Source organism: Eptatretus burgeri, chromosome 10, assembly GCF_056783735.1.
Source record: "Eptatretus burgeri isolate ZD-2024b chromosome 10, Ebu_testis_v1, whole genome shotgun sequence".
Taxonomy (NCBI): Eukaryota; Metazoa; Chordata; class Myxini; order Myxiniformes; family Myxinidae; genus Eptatretus; species Eptatretus burgeri.
The window spans coordinates 21,308,521-21,324,701 of NC_140970.1; the positions used below are offsets into that span (position 1 = coordinate 21,308,521).

Genomic DNA, 16,181 nt, shown 5'->3' on the forward strand with positions numbered 1-16,181 from the left:
AAATGTGTATCGTGTAGCGCCACCTGGTGGTGGTGGCAAAGGGTGTTAGCTGTGGAGATAACTTGCGCCAGAGAGAGGGAAGCCCTAAAGCCAACCTCCATTAATCAGGGGAGGGAGAGGAAGGGGTGGGGTGGGGAGGTAGTCCAGATGGAGAGGGGGTGGGAGGATGCAGCTGTTGGAGGGGAAGGGATGGGAGGGAGGGAGGGAGGGCAACGCCGAACACCTCTGCGAGTCAGAAAATAAACTCTCTGGTGAAGAATCACAAAAAAAAAATTCTCATATTCTGATCTTCACAAAAATCAAATAAATTTGTCCTTGTTACATACCCAACCGAGGATCTCCTGATGAAGGATATAATTAAACAAGGCCGTTAATTATCTTCAAAAGGGGAGTTTAAATAAACCCAAACATCAAATTTTCACTCTTGTACTTCCTTAGAGTTCCCATAGTATGCATGCAAAGTTTCAGGGTGCTAGGTTTCATGGTTTTGGAGTTATGGAGGAGACACATGTACTTATCGTCAAAATTTTCATCAGAATGCTAACATCCCTAAAAACCATTTTGGAAGACAACTACTTCATATAAATGATAACAGTCCTCAACATGGTTTGGCTTGTTGTGCAAATTAGATACTTGGACCAATGGAACACACAAAAACGCACACATATACACACACACACACACACACACACACACACACACACACACACACACACACACACACACACACACACACACACACACACACACACACACGCACGCGTATTTAACATCAGGCCACTGTTAACACCACCACCACCACCACCACCAAAGAACATGGTGACTACGTGATACAAGATAATCTTACCGTGCCTTGCACCTCAACCCCAATTCCCTTTCTCTTCATGAACTTCAGTAGAGCCGAATCCAACCTCTGAGAGCAGTCACCCGTACCCAGTAATAGCATCTCTGGGGACAATAAAACAAACACCAAGCTACTCACCACCTGATGAACTTAAACATTCTTAGAGCTTCACATATGATCCACATTCAAATAGAATTTTCATTCTGTGAGGACAGCTTGCTTGCCTCCAAGTTGTCTGATCTGGATTCCATTCTCAATTGGATCACAACAGAAAGCACTTATCATGGTGATTCGCAGGCAGAAGATTTTGTCAAAGAGTGAGGTTCATAGCTGCACACTATAGCATGTCACATGAGCAGGTCCGATACCATGTCTGCATGGGGCTACACCCTGGGCAGCCAAGTGGTTATTGGCCGCTTTTATTGTGTGAGAGAGGGTTTTAGCCCCTTTGTTTCAAACGATCCCAATAGTGGGGAAACAGTCATCACGTAAAGGACAGCCAATAAATTATCATAACCTGCAATCTTTTTAACAGCCCAATTATTTCCACCTTAATGTGGAATTGACAGGGGAAGGTTTTTGGCCAAAGTCTTTCACAAATCGGCTAACCAGGCCTGATGTTCGATTGGAGGCAGCAGGAATTTGGATTTGTCCAGAATATATGTGATAACTCACCTACTCTTCAAGAAAGACACCAAACGATCTTTAAGATCCACGAACAACCACTGCCAGGAGAAGAGACCTCTGGTTTAAAGTCCATTGGATGGATTGCGCACACGTTGCCGCATCACGGTGCATGCAAAAGAGCAGGGTAAGTTCAGAGCTGGATTGAAATGTGAACCCAGGCTGGACAGCTCAAAGGAGAGTGCACAGACCTCAAAACTATATTGCCAGCACAATAATTTTAATAACTCCCATTCTGATGTACCATATTCTGTGACAAAGCATGGGTGCTGCTGAAGCAGTTTCTTGGCAAGGGATATACTGGGTGGTTTGCTAATGCCTTACCGGCAGTAGTAAGGTCAAGAATTTGTAACTTAGCCATGGTGCCGATGATAGCTTGCCTCCTCTTCACAAAGGACATCATGGGATCTTTAACGTCCACCGACTGAAGCCGGCAGATAGGACACACAGTTATATGTCCATCTGAGGGACTCTTCTAGCTCTTCTATGACCCTGCCTGTGAAACATCGGGATGAAAGTTTATAGCTGGGTTGGGATTCGAACCCAGACTGGACAGCAAAGAGGCAAATGAGGATACGTCTAGGTTTCACCCAGATCATCGTGTCAGCCCAATGTTAATAATAACTGTAATGGCACTCGGTAGAGTGCATACCAGCGCCAAGTTGAACAGCTTACACTTTGTATCCCAATGATGTGTCAGATCTGGATCCGGGCCTTCACCAAAATTGAATCAGCTTGTTCTTGTCACCTCACCAACTCATCCACATAGTTTTGGAATAACTTGTCCACAAGTTTTTGAAATATCATGCTATATATCATTGTTCGCCCCATCTTAAAAAATTTAAAAAAATTCTTGTATTTGGATCTTCACCAAAATCGAATGGATTCGGCCTCATCACACACACCCAACCTGTCCACCAAATTTCAACAAAATCAGTCCACAATTTTTTGATATCCTGTTCACAGACAGACAGACAGGGGGGAAAAAAAACATAACCTCCGCCACCGAAACAAATTTGATAATTACGTCAATGGTCACATGGTTTGGCAACCATATCAGATTTTAGCGAAAACCTTAAAAAAAAAAAAAACTCTCAAACAGCCAAACTGATCGAAGCAAAACTAACCGAATCATCAACTACACATAGGGATTAAAGTTTGAAAACTAAAACATCATTGGTCACCTGGTTTGGCAGCAATATTGGATTCAAGGAAGAAACCTTAACATTTTGTTCTCTACCAGACCACGCGATTGTAGACGTCATCGAAAGAAAACTACATTCCACATGGGGAGTATTTTTTTTTTCAATCTAATATGGCTGCCTGACCACATGACCTATGGCATAATAAATTAAAAACCCAACTCAAAGTAGGTAGTCCATCACATGTATGAAGTTTCACATTGATCAGATATGGTTTTTTTTCTATCCAATATGGCTGCCACACAACTTCACCGATGACGTCATCATTATCAAACTGCAAGCCTCAAGGGTAGTGGATCACATGTGCAAAAGTTTCATGTCCTTCATAGGTTAAGTGGTTTCAGAAAAATATTTTTTTCAAGATTTTTATTCATCAAACCAATATGGTTGCCATACCACGTAACCGATGACATTTTAGTTATCATCCTTTTACCTCCAAAGCCAGTCGATGACTACTTAAAGTTTCGCGGCATTTGGTTGGGCGGTTTGAGAGAAGGGGATTTTTCAAGGTTTTCGCTAAAATCCAACATGACTGTCAAAACCACATCACCGATGACATCATTATTAGCAAAAAAAATAAAAATTCACCATGGGTAGGTGATCATATATGTAACGTTTCGCATTGGTCTGTTCAGCCATTTCAGAGAAGGGTATATGTTAAGATTTGAAATAAATATCTCGCTGTCAGACCATGTCACCGATGACATCATAAATTTAATTATCTCGACAAATTTCTTCATCGATCACTCACAAAAATTTTCATATTGATTTGATTCCCCCCTCTAATGACTCCACTCATTCATTCCTCTTTTTTTTTACCTACCTGTGGAACCAACTTCCACATTCTCTTCCATCTCATTCTTTTCTCCAGGTCTTCAAGACAGCTGTTCACCACAATCTCAGATCATCCACAATCCAAACCCAGACAAAAATAGCACTCCTTTGCTGTAGTAATTGTCTGCGGACTACTGTTGTAGGACCCGTTACCAATTTTGGTATATGAGAGTACTACTCTCATGTACTATGGTTCTAACTGGAGCATGTTTGCCTGGGAAACTATAATATTTTCTACCCCTGTTAACCCTCACTCCAGATTTGCTCCTCCTTCCAAATTTCCAGTTTTTCTCCTGAGAGTTCCCTTCTGTATCCATATTATCTACCACACACATCCTCTCCTGCCAGTCATTTCTCCCCACACCCATTGTTTGTCCAAGTCTGCCTCTATCTTTGCCTTCAACTCTGCCGTTGGTGTTTCCCCCTCTAACACCGTTCCTTTTGTCCTGTTGCATCCTGATCCGCTCAGTGTCCTCGTACTAGTACTAGCTCTTCTCTGAGCCTCAACTGTGTAAACAAACAAACAAACTAACAAAAAAAGACAATGATTTTGACGCATCCAATTATGGCGTTATCTTTAGGACACCGATGATGTCATCGTTATGAAAATGTTATTCCCCATGAGGAATCCCTTACCTGTGCCAAGTTTCAATGTATTTTCGTTCAGCGGTTTCAGAGAGGTCCAAAGTTTTCCCTTTAATGCAACATGGCTGCCATACCACATCACCTATGATGTCATAGTTATCGATAATAAAAAAAATTCTCCATTAGTAGTCACTCCTGTGTTGAAAGTTTCATGACAAAGAACACAAATTAAAAAGAGAATAAACGTGCAAAAGTGAGGGGGGAAGAACTATAAAAAGGACAAATGTGTCCAAGAGCCACGTCATAAAGGTTTTGTCTTCACCAGAAGAAGGAGGAGAAGAAGAACAAGAAGAAGAAGAACAACGCAGAGCTCTCTTAGAGCCAGTGTTCGCAACGCGACGCGGCTAATAACAATAATCTGAACAAATTTAATAGGGTGTCCAATAATAACCAATCACCAGCACAGGAGCAATAAAATAACAAATAAAAAACTCGAAGGGCACTCGGTGAAGAGCATACCTCCACCACACAATGCCTGATCCACGAGAACATTTCGGGCCCAATACATTTTTTTTGAAATATGCTATACGAGTATACCATATATATATATATATATATATATATATATATATATATATATATATATATATATATATATATATATATATATATATATATATATATATATATATATATATGGTTTTTAGCCCTCTCAATGGTGAAGAATCACTTTAGAGATTAAATAATTCTCGTATCCAGATTTGGATTCACATCTTCACCAAAATCGAATCATTTTGTCCTTGCCACACGCACAACATGTCCACCAAGTCTTATCTGAATCCATCCAAACTTTTTGAGATATCGTGTTATATATCGGTTCAGCCCGCTCTCCCAATGGTGAAGAATCACTTAAAAATTATCAGATCCGGATCGAGATTCGGATCTTCACCAAAATTGAATCAATTCTTCCTTGTCACACGCCCGACATGTCCACCAAGTTTCATCGGAATCCGTCTGCAACTTTTTGAGATATTGTGCTATATATCTTTTTGGGCCCGATCTCTCGATGGTGAAGAAGCACTTAAAAAAATTCTAGTAGCTGGATCCAGATCTGGATCTTCACAAAAATCTAATCAGTTCATCCTGGTCACACACCGAACATGCCCACAAAATTTCATCCGGATCAGTCTACAACTATTTGAGATATCCTGTACACAGAAAGACAGAAAGGCTGAAAACATAACCTCCTTCACCTTTGGTGGTGGAGGTAAAAACAAACAGACAAACACAAATCTATCTCTACATGAGTGCCAACATTATTGTATCCACTGCAGAAAGCCTAATTTATGACAATAAATAAGCCTGGGAGGACAGCAGGAGACACAAAAGAACTTCAAGCATTAGAGGACAGTGGTGAGGGGGGAGGGGGAGTAATGAGGGAAAAAGTAAGGGGGTGGGGGTCAACGACATGATGGAACCTCTTTGCTCGGCGGCAGGACATGCAATTTGCCGTCACCATACGTGCAGGCAGATGGACGTGCACGAAGAGGCTGTTGCCGACGAGTACCTGTTTCATGCTCTCTTGGTATTCAATCATCATTTTTACTCCTACTCCCCTCCAAATGTCCACACACACACCTCCTCCTTTTATTGACATCCATCACCTTTCATTTCCCTTCAGTTGAACTACACGCACATGCCTACCCTTTTCTTGGAGTAGACAATCATCTCTCCCCAGCACCCACACACATTTCCTTTTGTACCACGTTACGACTCCCTACACATGGAACATTCCATAAGCTCTCGGCTGGGGAGTCTCAAGCAGCCGTTTAAAAAAATAAAATAAAATAAAATAAGAAGCCCAGCTTTTTATTTTTTTATTTTTTTTGTATGCCTTGTCGAGGCTCGTATGAGAGCTAACACACAACGCACAGCAATGGGGGGCATGAGACAGGAGGGGAGGAAGAGGGAAGGACAAAATAGTGGGGAACAGAGACATTAGGGGATCTGTGGAAGGGAGAGAGATGGGGCGGGGAACACAAGATGGACATTACAGGGACTTTCAGGAAGGAAAGCAGGGAATTTTAAGGAGGTGGGTTTGAGGTAGATTCATGGGGGTAGAAAAGATCGAGGATTTGGATGGGGGACGATAAGAGGTGGTGGTGAACAGCTGTTTTGAAGGCCTGGAGGGAACAATGGGATTGAACAGAGTGAGGGAGTTTATTCCAAAGGCGGGAAAAAAGAGGAATGAAAGAGTGAAGGTGAGCAGTGATTCGGGATTTTGGTAGTTTTACCAGAAGGGGGTTGTTGGCGGACCTTGAGCGCTCTGTGGAAATATGGTGGCGACAAATCGCAGACAGAGCAGGTGGGGTGAGACCGGAGAGGAGACGGTAGAAGGCAGAAAGACCACCGACCTGCCTGCGGTGAGAGAGTGAGAGGCCCAAAGACTCAGCCTCATCTCAGCGGGAGATAGCAATGATCCGAAATGCCTTGGTTTCCACAGCATGAAGCCAAGAAAGGTGGGAGGCAGGAGCACCAGCTCAGAGGGGAGAGCAGTGCTCCATCAGGCTGCGGACAAAAGTGGTCTTTGTATGTGGTCAGGAGCTCAGGTGGCCGAGCAAGGACTTTGCGTGACGGAGGATTCCTAGTCGGTGGCTGGCTTTGGAGGCCAGGTTGGAAATGTGGATGTCCCAGGAAAGGTCATGGCAGAGAGTGAGACCCAGAAGCTTAAAAGAAAGGACTTCTTTCAGAGGATTGTTGAGAATGTGGATGGGGGTGGGGGTGTTCCAAACGGTCCTTTCGAGGAGACATAGTGAGAGTGCGAGATTCAGAGACATTCGTGCTGGAATGACAAATCTAGGATTGAATGTTGAGCAACAGAAAGATCAGAAAAATAAAAGGTGGAAGGAGGGAGGAGCAGGTAAGACAACGGCTTGCAGGACAGACTTGCAACATTAACAAGCTGGTAGGCGGACATGGATTGTCGCCTACCCAATAGAACCTGACTTGATGGGCCCGTTCGATGGGGAATGACCTGAGGATTAAGCACAAGAAAATTCATGATTCTAGCTTCAAGGGTTAATGCTGCAGATTGTTTTTTCGTTAAAATACCCCCACATTTAGAGGTTTTTCGGCCGTTGCTTGGCAATGGAGGGGTCCATTGCAACGGTTGTTTCTCACACATAACTAGGACATACCATGAACCTACGATACCAGTTTCATGTACATCTGACTCATAGTCTCTGAGATATAACGAACTTTGTTTTTTTATTGTTTTCGACCAGGGTTCATTCAAAGTCTATCTTCTCCGAATGTTTTCATAGGATCCGGCTGGAAATTTTTGACAATATAGCTGAATGTACTGCCCACAGTCGCTCATGGCCCAATTTTTGATTTTCGAAAAAATAAATTTTTTATGATAAAAAATTTGAAAGTCTCGTTGCTCGGCAACGGTGGTGTCCATAGCAACGGTTCTCATTTGCACACAACTCGGTCATGGTATGAACCTACCAACCAAGTTTCATTGAAATCGCCATTGTATTAACGGAGCACTGGACCGAACAGAGGGACAGACAGACAGACAGACAAACATATCGACGGAAATACTGATAATAAGGGTAGAACAAAGTAAAAAAAAAATTTTTTGAATTTTTTTATTTTTTTTGACGAGATCGACTACCCAATAAAAGTTGATCTCACATGTAGACAAAGCTCTTCCCACCAAAAAGGGATGGCAATTAGGACATAATTGCGATGATTTTCCCCACAGGTACACCACCAGGTGCATGTCCATCCTCAACCCCCACCCAAAAACCTCCCCCCACCCCCCTCCTCAGTTTATTCCAAGGATGCAGTAGTATACTGTTTTCCTGTGGAGGAGTGGATGATATGATTAAACTAGCTGCTTAGAAATGATAAAGACTCCACGATACCTTTTGAAAAGAGTAGACAGGTTCTATTCTTCAAGTGAAACACAGTTCCTGTCTCAAAATTAATGAAAGTCTGCTGTAGCCACTGTAAATAATGCCAAAACACAGAGCACAAACATGGGATACAGACAGCAATCACGTCCATGCAAGGAAATTGATGCAACTAATACCCAGATGGACAAGATAATCCCTTGGAGGAATATATTGAAAGCTAGAAGGGCACGAGGTAGAGTGCATACCTCCGCCATGCAATGCCTGATCCAGCAGAACATATCTGGCCCAATACATTTTTGAGATATCACGCCATGTTCGCCGTTTTTGGCCCTATATTTCAGATATCACGCCGTTTTTGGCCCTATATTTCAATGGTGAAGAATCACTTTAAAAAAATAAATATTAATCGTATCCAGATCCAGATCCAGATCTTCACCAAAATCGAACCATTTCTTCCTTGTTACACACCCAACATGTCCACCAAATTCCATCCGAATCCGTCGAGAACTTTTTGAGATATTGTGCTTTATATCAGTTTAGCCCGATCTCTCAATGGTGAAGAATTTTTTTAAATTCTAGTAGTTGGATCCGGATCCGGACCTTCACCAAAATCTCATCAGTTCATCCTCGTCCTACACCAAACCTGTCCCCAAAATTCCATCCGGATGTGTCTCCAACTTTTTTGAGATATCCTGTACACAGACAAACAGACAGAGAGGAATGAAAACATAACCTTCACCTTCAGTGGCGGAGGTAACAAATGATATCACCAAACGAGTACAACACAGAACCCCTTCGAAAGGTGGTGTAAAAGCAAAAGGGTACTCTGGAATGAACTGGTCTACGTACAAACATGTCGTTGGACAGCTCAGGGTAGATTTCGATTGAAGTTGCACAGAAGCATTGCCGCTCAACAACATCGGTGCGCATGGACAGAGACGGCGAGACCGTCGGTTTATTTGGATCAGCTCGGCTTACCTATTCGTGGCTCAATGAGGTAGAACAAGGACAGGCTTTCCTCATTGATATCCCTCCAGTCCCTAACCTAGAGGGCGAGGAAAGACACGATTATTTATACATACATCGCATTTCCAAAGATTTTTTTTTTTTCAGAGAATGCACAATTACAGGAAACACATCGGAACATCATTTCAGGAGATACAAGATGTGAGAAATAAAATCAACACTACAGACATGTAGCGACGTGACCAGGTTGTTTTAAGGATTCGAACTTCCACCATGCAAAGTTAGACGTGGAAAAGCAAAGAAACACACGGACGTTCCACTGCAGGATGGCGTTGGGAATGAGAGCACAAGGACCCATGACAGAGTTGCCATTAATGACGAATCCAACACGGCTGTAGCTGTCCACGAACATCATGTCGGGTGAGTCTCGTTGAAGCATCATCAATGTGGTTCTTTGGTAGAACTCATCATCAGAGACGTTGGTGCTGCAAGCACGGAGCCGCTGCCTGGAATGACACGATAATACATAAATAATAATAAATAATAAATAGTGTGCAGGAACCGGTTCAATGTAAATCACAAATCAGTTTAAACTCGTCTGAACAAACTTGTGTATGATGTCATTGGGTTTCACAGGTGTGTGTGTGTGTCATGTCTGTGGAGGGACAGAGGTGTGTGTGTGTGTGTGTGTGTGTGTGTGTGTGTGTGTGTGTGTGTGTGTGTGTGTGTGTGTGTGTGTGTGTGTGTGTGTGTGTGTGTCATGTCTGTGGAGGGACAGAGGTGTGTGTGTGTGTGTGTCATGTCTGTGGAGGGACAGAGGTGTGTGTGTGTGTGTGTGTGTGTGTGTCATGTCTGTGGAGGGACAGAGGTGTGTGTGTGTGTGTCATGTCTGTGGAGGGAGAGGTGTGTGTGTGTGTGTGTGTGTGTGTGTGTGTGTGTGTCATGTCTGTGGAGGGACAGAGGTGTGTGTGTGTGTGTGTGTGTGTGTCATGTCTGTGGAGGGAGAGGTGTGTGTGTGTGTGTGTGTGTGTGTGTGTGTGTGTGTGTGTGTGTGTGTGTGTGTGTGTGTGTGTGTGTGTCTGTGGAGGGAGAGGTGTGTGTGTGTGTGTGTGTGTGTGTGTGTGTGTGTGTGTGTGTGTGTGTGTGTGTGTGTGTGTGCGTGTGTGTGTAGGGAGAGAGGGGTGGTGGAGTGTGTGGAGGGTGTGCAGCAGCGTTGGAGGTGTGCAGTGGCATTGGAGGAGGTGTGCAGCAGTGTTGGAGGTGTGCAGTGGTGTTGGAGGAGGTGTGCAGCGGTGGTGTTGGAGGTGTGCAGCGGTGGTGTTGGAGGTGTGCAGCGGTGTTGGGGGGAGTGCAGAAGTGTTGGGGAGTGCAGTGGTGTTGGTGGAGGTGTGCAGGGGTGTTGTGGGAGGTGTGCAGCGGCGTTGGGGGAGGTGTGCAGCGGTGTTGCGTTGGAGGTGTGCAGTGGTGTTGGGGGAGGTGTGCAGCGGCGTTGGAGGTGTGCAGCATCGTTGGGGGAGGTGTGCAGCGGAGTTGGAGGTGTGCAGCGGTGTTGGGGGAGGTGTGCAGCGGCGTTGGGGGAGGTGTGCAGCGGTGTTGCGTTGGAGGTGTGCAGCGGTGTTGGGGGAGGTGTGCAGCGGTGTTGCGTTGGAGGTGTGCAGCAGTGTTGGGGGAGCAGTGTAGCGGTGTTGCGTTGGAGGTGTGCAGCAGTGTTGGGGGAGGTGTGTAGCGGTGTTGGGGGAGGTGTGTAGCGGTGTTGCGTTGGAGGTGTGCAGCAGTGTTGGGGGAGGTGTGCAGCAGTGTTGGGGGAGGTGTGTAGCGGTGTTGGGGGAGGTGTGTAGTGGCGTTGGGGGAGGTGTGTAGCGGTGTTGGGGGAGGTGTGCAGCAGTGTTGGGGGAGGTGTGTAGCGGTGTTGGGGGAGGTGTGTAGCGGTGTTGGGGGAGGTGTGTAGTGGCGTTGGGGAGGTGTGTAGCGGTGTTGGGGGAGGTGTGCAGCAGTGTTGGGGGAGGTGTGTAGCGGTGTTGGGGGAGGTGTACAGCGGCGTTGGAGGTGTGTAGCGGTGTTGGGGGAGGTGTGTAGCGGTGTTGGGGGAGGTGTGTAGCGGTGTTGGGGGAGGTGTGTAGCGGTGTTGGGGGAGGTGTGTAGTGGCGTTGGGGGAGGTGTACAGCGGCGTTGGAGGTGTGTAGCGGTGTTGGGGGAGGTGTGTAGCGGTGTTGGGGGAGGTGTGTAGCGGTGTTGGGGAGGTGTGTAGCGGTGTTGGGGGAGGTGTGTAGCGGTGTTGGGGGAGGTGTGTAGCGGTGTTGGGGGAGGTGTGTAGCGGTGTTGGGGGAGGTGTGTAGCGGTGTTGGGGAGGTGTGTAGCGGTGTTGGGGGAGGTGTGTAGCGGTGTTGGGGGAGGTGTACAGCGGCGTTGGAGGTGTGTAGCGGTGTTGGGGGAGGTGTGTAGCGGTGTTGGGGGAGGTGTGTAGCGGTGTTGGGGGAGGTGTGTAGCGGTGTTGGGGGAGGTGTGTAGCGGTGTTGGGGGAGGTGTGTAGCGGTGTTGGGGAGGTGTGTAGCGGTGTTGGGGGAGGTGTACAGCGGCGTTGGAGGTGTGTAGCGGTGTTGGGGGAGGTGTGTAGCGGTGTTGGGGGAGGTGTGTAGCGGTGTTGGGGGAGGTGTGTAGCGGTGTTGGGGGAGGTGTGTAGCGGTGTTGGGGGAGGTGTGTAGCGGTGTTGGGGGAGGTGTACAGCGGCGTTGGAGGTGTGTAGCGGTGTTGGGGGAGGTGTGTAGCGGTGTTGGGGGAGGTGTGTAGCGGTGTTGGGGGAGGTGTGTAGCGGTGTTGGGGGAGGTGTGTAGCGGTGTTGGGGGAGGTGTGTAGCGGCGTTGGGGGAGGTGTGTAGCGGTGTTGGGGGAGGTGTGTAGCGGTGTTGGGGGAGGTGTGTAGCGGTGTTGGGAGGTGTGTAGCGGTGTTGGGGGAGGTGTGTAGCGGTGTTGGGGGAGGTGTACAGCGGCGTTGGAGGTGTGTAGCGGTGTTGGGAGGTGTGTAGCGGTGTTGGGGGAGGTGTGTAGCGGTGTTGGGGGAGGTGTGTAGCGGTGTTGGGGAGGTGTGTAGTGGCGTTGGGGGAGGTGTGTAGCGGTGTTGGGGGAGGTGTGTAGCGGTGTTGGGGGAGGTGTGTAGCGGTGTTGGGGAGGTGTGTAGCGGTGTTGGGGGAGGTGTGTAGCGGTGTTGGGGGAGGTGTGTAGCGGTGTTGGGGGAGGTGTGTAGCGGTGTTGGGGGAGGTGTGTAGCGGTGTTGGGGGAGGTGTGTAGCGGTGTTGGGGGAGGTGTACAGCGGCGTTGGAGGTGTGTAGCGGTGTTGGGGGAGGTGTGTAGCGGTGTTGGGAGGTGTGTAGCGGTGTTGGGGGAGGTGTGTAGCGGTGTTGGGGGAGGTGTGTAGCGGTGTTGGGGGAGGTGTGTAGCGGTGTTGGGGGAGGTGTACAGCGGCGTTGGAGGTGTGTAGCGGTGTTGGGGGAGGTGTGTAGCGGTGTTGGGGGAGGTGTGTAGCGGTGTTGGGGGAGGTGTGTAGCGGTGTTGGGGGAGGTGTGTAGCGGTGTTGGGGGAGGTGTGTAGCGGTGTTGGGGAGGTGTACAGCGGCGTTGGAGGTGTGTAGCGGTGTTGGGGGAGGTGTGTAGCGGTGTTGGGGGAGGTGTGTAGCGGTGTTGGGGGAGGTGTGTAGCGGTGTTGGGGGAGGTGTGTAGTGGCGTTGGGGGAGGTGTGTAGCGGTGTTGGGGGAGGTGTGTAGCGGTGTTGGGGGAGGTGTGTAGCGGTGTTGGGGGAGGTGTGTAGCGGTGTTGGGGGAGGTGTGTAGCGGTGTTGGGGAGGTGTGTAGCGGTGTTGGGGGAGGTGTACAGCGGCGTTGGAGGTGTGTAGCGGTGTTGGGGGAGGTGTGTAGCGGTGTTGGGGAGGTGTGTAGCGGTGTTGGGGAGGTGTGTAGCGGTGTTGGGGGAGGTGTGTAGCGGTGTTGGGGGAGGTGTGTAGCGGTGTTGGGGGAGGTGTACAGCGGCGTTGGAGGTGTGTAGCGGTGTTGGGGGAGGTGTGTAGCGGTGTTGGGGGAGGTGTGTAGCGGTGTTGGGGGAGGTGTGTAGCGGTGTTGGGGGAGGTGTGTAGCGGTGTTGGGGGAGGTGTGTAGCGGCGTTGGGGAGGTGTGTAGCGGTGTTGGGGAGGTGTGTAGCGGTGTTGGGGGAGGTGTGTAGCGGTGTTGGGGGAGGTGTGTAGCGGTGTTGGGGGAGGTGTGTAGCGGTGTTGGGGGAGGTGTACAGCGGCGTTGGAGGTGTGTAGCGGTGTTGGGGGAGGTGTGTAGCGGTGTTGGGGGAGGTGTGTAGCGGTGTTGGGGAGGTGTGTAGCGGTGTTGGGGGAGGTGTGTAGTGGCGTTGGGGGAGGTGTGTAGCGGTGTTGGGGGAGGTGTGTAGCGGTGTTGGGGAGGTGTGTAGCGGTGTTGGGAGGTGTGTAGCGGTGTTGGGGGAGGTGTGTAGCGGTGTTGGGGGAGGTGTGTAGCGGTGTTGGGGGAGGTGTGTAGCGGTGTTGGGGGAGGTGTGTAGCGGTGTTGGGGGAGGTGTGTAGCGGTGTTGGGGGAGGTGTACAGCGGCGTTGGAGGTGTGTAGCGGTGTTGGGGGAGGTGTGTAGCGGTGTTGGGGAGGTGTGTAGCGGTGTTGGGGAGGTGTGTAGCGGTGTTGGGGGAGGTGTGTAGCGGTGTTGGGGGAGGTGTGTAGCGGTGTTGGGGGAGGTGTACAGCGGCGGGGGAGGTGTGTAGCGGTGTTGGGGGAGGTGTGTAGCGGTGTTGGGGGAGGTGTGTAGCGGTGTTGGGGGAGGTGTGTAGCGGTGTTGGGGGAGGTGTGTAGCGGTGTTGGGGGAGGTGTGTAGCGGTGTTGGGGGAGGTGTACAGCGGCGTTGGAGGTGTGTAGCGGTGTTGGGGGAGGTGTGTAGCGGTGTTGGGGGAGGTGTGTAGCGGTGTTGGGGGAGGTGTGTAGCGGTGTTGGGGGAGGTGTGTAGTGGCGTTGGGGAGGTGTGTAGCGGTGTTGGGGGAGGTGTGTAGCGGTGTTGGGGAGGTGTGTAGCGGTGTTGGGGGAGGTGTGTAGCGGTGTTGGGGGAGGTGTGTAGCGGTGTTGGGGGAGGTGTGTAGCGGTGTTGGGGGAGGTGTACAGCGGCGTTGGAGGTGTGTAGCGGTGTTGGGGAGGTGTGTAGCGGTGTTGGGGGAGGTGTGTAGCGGTGTTGGGGGAGGTGTGTAGCGGCGTTGGGGAGGTGTGTAGCGGTGTTGGGGGAGGTGTGTAGCGGTGTTGGGGGAGGTGTGTAGCGGTGTTGGGGAGGTGTGTAGCGGTGTTGGGGGAGGTGTGTAGCGGTGTTGGGGGAGGTGTGTAGCGGTGTTGGGGGAGGTGTACAGCGGCGTTGGAGGTGTGTAGCGGTGTTGGGGGAGGTGTGTAGCGGTGTTGGGGGAGGTGTGTAGCGGTGTTGGGGGAGGTGTGTAGCGGTGTTGGGGGAGGTGTGTAGTGGCGTTGGGGGAGGTGTGTAGCGGTGTTGGGGGAGGTGTGTAGCGGTGTTGGGGAGGTGTGTAGCGGTGTTGGGGGAGGTGTGTAGCGGTGTTGGGGGAGGTGTGTAGCGGTGTTGGGGAGGTGTGTAGCGGTGTTGGGGGAGGTGTGTAGCGGTGTTGGGGAGGTGTGTAGCGGTGTTGGGGGAGGTGTGTAGCGGTGTTGGGGGAGGTGTGTAGCGGTGTTGGGGGAGGTGTGTAGCGGTGTTGGGGGAGGTGTACAGCGGCGTTGGAGGTGTGTAGCGGTGTTGGGGGAGGTGTGTAGCGGTGTTGGGGGAGGTGTGTAGCGGTGTTGGGGGAGGTGTGTAGCGGTGTTGGGGGAGGTGTACAGCGGCGTTGGAGGTGTGCAGCGGCGTTGGAGGTGTGCAGCGGTGTTGGGGGAGGTGTTTGTGAAGGTAAAACGAACGTTAACAGATCCGTGTTATCTCCCTCCACATGAAATAGAATTTTAAGGACGAGCGAACACACCACGTGGTCCTGGTTACCAAGGTGAATATCAGGAAGATAAAACCGATCGGGGATTGAGGTATTTCCATCATATTATAAGATCAAAGTGGTTTTAATGAGTAATGAACACCAAACCTGAATACATTGGTCATGTACGAACTCCGAAGCCGTCGGATACACCTCGAAAACAGAGCCATGTGTATTTATTCCTTCATTCTTCACTCCGATCGTCCTTCCTCTGAGATAATTCATTCCCTCGGGGAGATTCGTACTTTCACTTAAACAGCTCCGGGTAAAATCAAACACGGTTTTCAATCGTCGTTTTGAATCCAAAAAACAACTCATTCTCGGAACAATCGTTTCACAAATATCTTTTTAATCCTTTAGATTAAAAAAAACCCTCAAAACGAGATTTCCCCTCATTCTTAATTTCCTATTTCTGCAATGTAAAATATTTCAGGTCTAAAAAATATTAATCTTGAAACGAACTTTTACAAAACTTCACATAAAACTGAGAATTCGAAACTATTTCAACCGGCTGAGTTCATCCAAAGAATAGACGTACTTCTGTCACGTACTACACCAACATGGCTAACGTTACAGTACAAAATCAAAGGCAAGTTATCGAAGTAAAAGAAGCACAAAGACGTTCCAGAGATATTCACCCTCATCAGCTCTCTCGTATAAAACAATAAAAAGCACAATAATAAAACACTTACGCAACAACAGTAGTTTACATACATGAAAAGCAAGATTCCCCCCATCTAACTTTGTTTAGCCCTGGGATATTTAACAAGGTGACAATTTCTTTGTCACTGAGTCATTAATGTAATGTTCCAACCCAGGCTGGACGTCTGTCGTGTACTTTTCATCGGTGCCACCGTCGATGGTAACTCGGGTTGTGTGGTGGCCGTGGAAGGTGTCTAGATATGGAGACTGGCGAGTCTGGACATGCGAGATAGTGGACGGTTCTGTAAAGTCTCTGTTATTAACTACCTTGTCCAGATGGGCATATGTTTTGTCTCCAGACTCGTCGTCTGACTCTTCAGTTACGTCAGCCACATGGCGAGCTCTGGTGATGTACCGACGATCTCGTTCGGGGAGGAAAGGACACTCACTGAGGAAATGACTGCAATCAGTGCGGCGTACTTGTTTGCAGAG

At 48.9% G+C, this 16,181-nt stretch overlaps 1 protein-coding gene across 1 annotated transcript in view; it reads right to left on the bottom strand.

Moving 5' to 3' along the window:
• NDUFAF3 (NADH:ubiquinone oxidoreductase complex assembly factor 3) overlaps positions 1-15,348 on the bottom strand; it is a 16,291-nt gene extending 943 nt beyond the window's left edge. The window contains exons 1-4 of the mRNA XM_085897350.1: positions 15,156-15,348; positions 9,352-9,544; positions 9,051-9,117; positions 848-948 (exon numbers count right to left, since the gene is read on the bottom strand). Of these exons, the coding sequence (XP_085753476.1) occupies positions 848-948; positions 9,051-9,117; positions 9,352-9,544; positions 15,156-15,217 (423 nt within the window). The 5' untranslated portion in view covers positions 15,218-15,348. The remainder of the gene's footprint in view (positions 1-847; positions 949-9,050; positions 9,118-9,351; positions 9,545-15,155) is intronic.
• Positions 15,349-16,181: the final 833 nt, after the last annotated feature.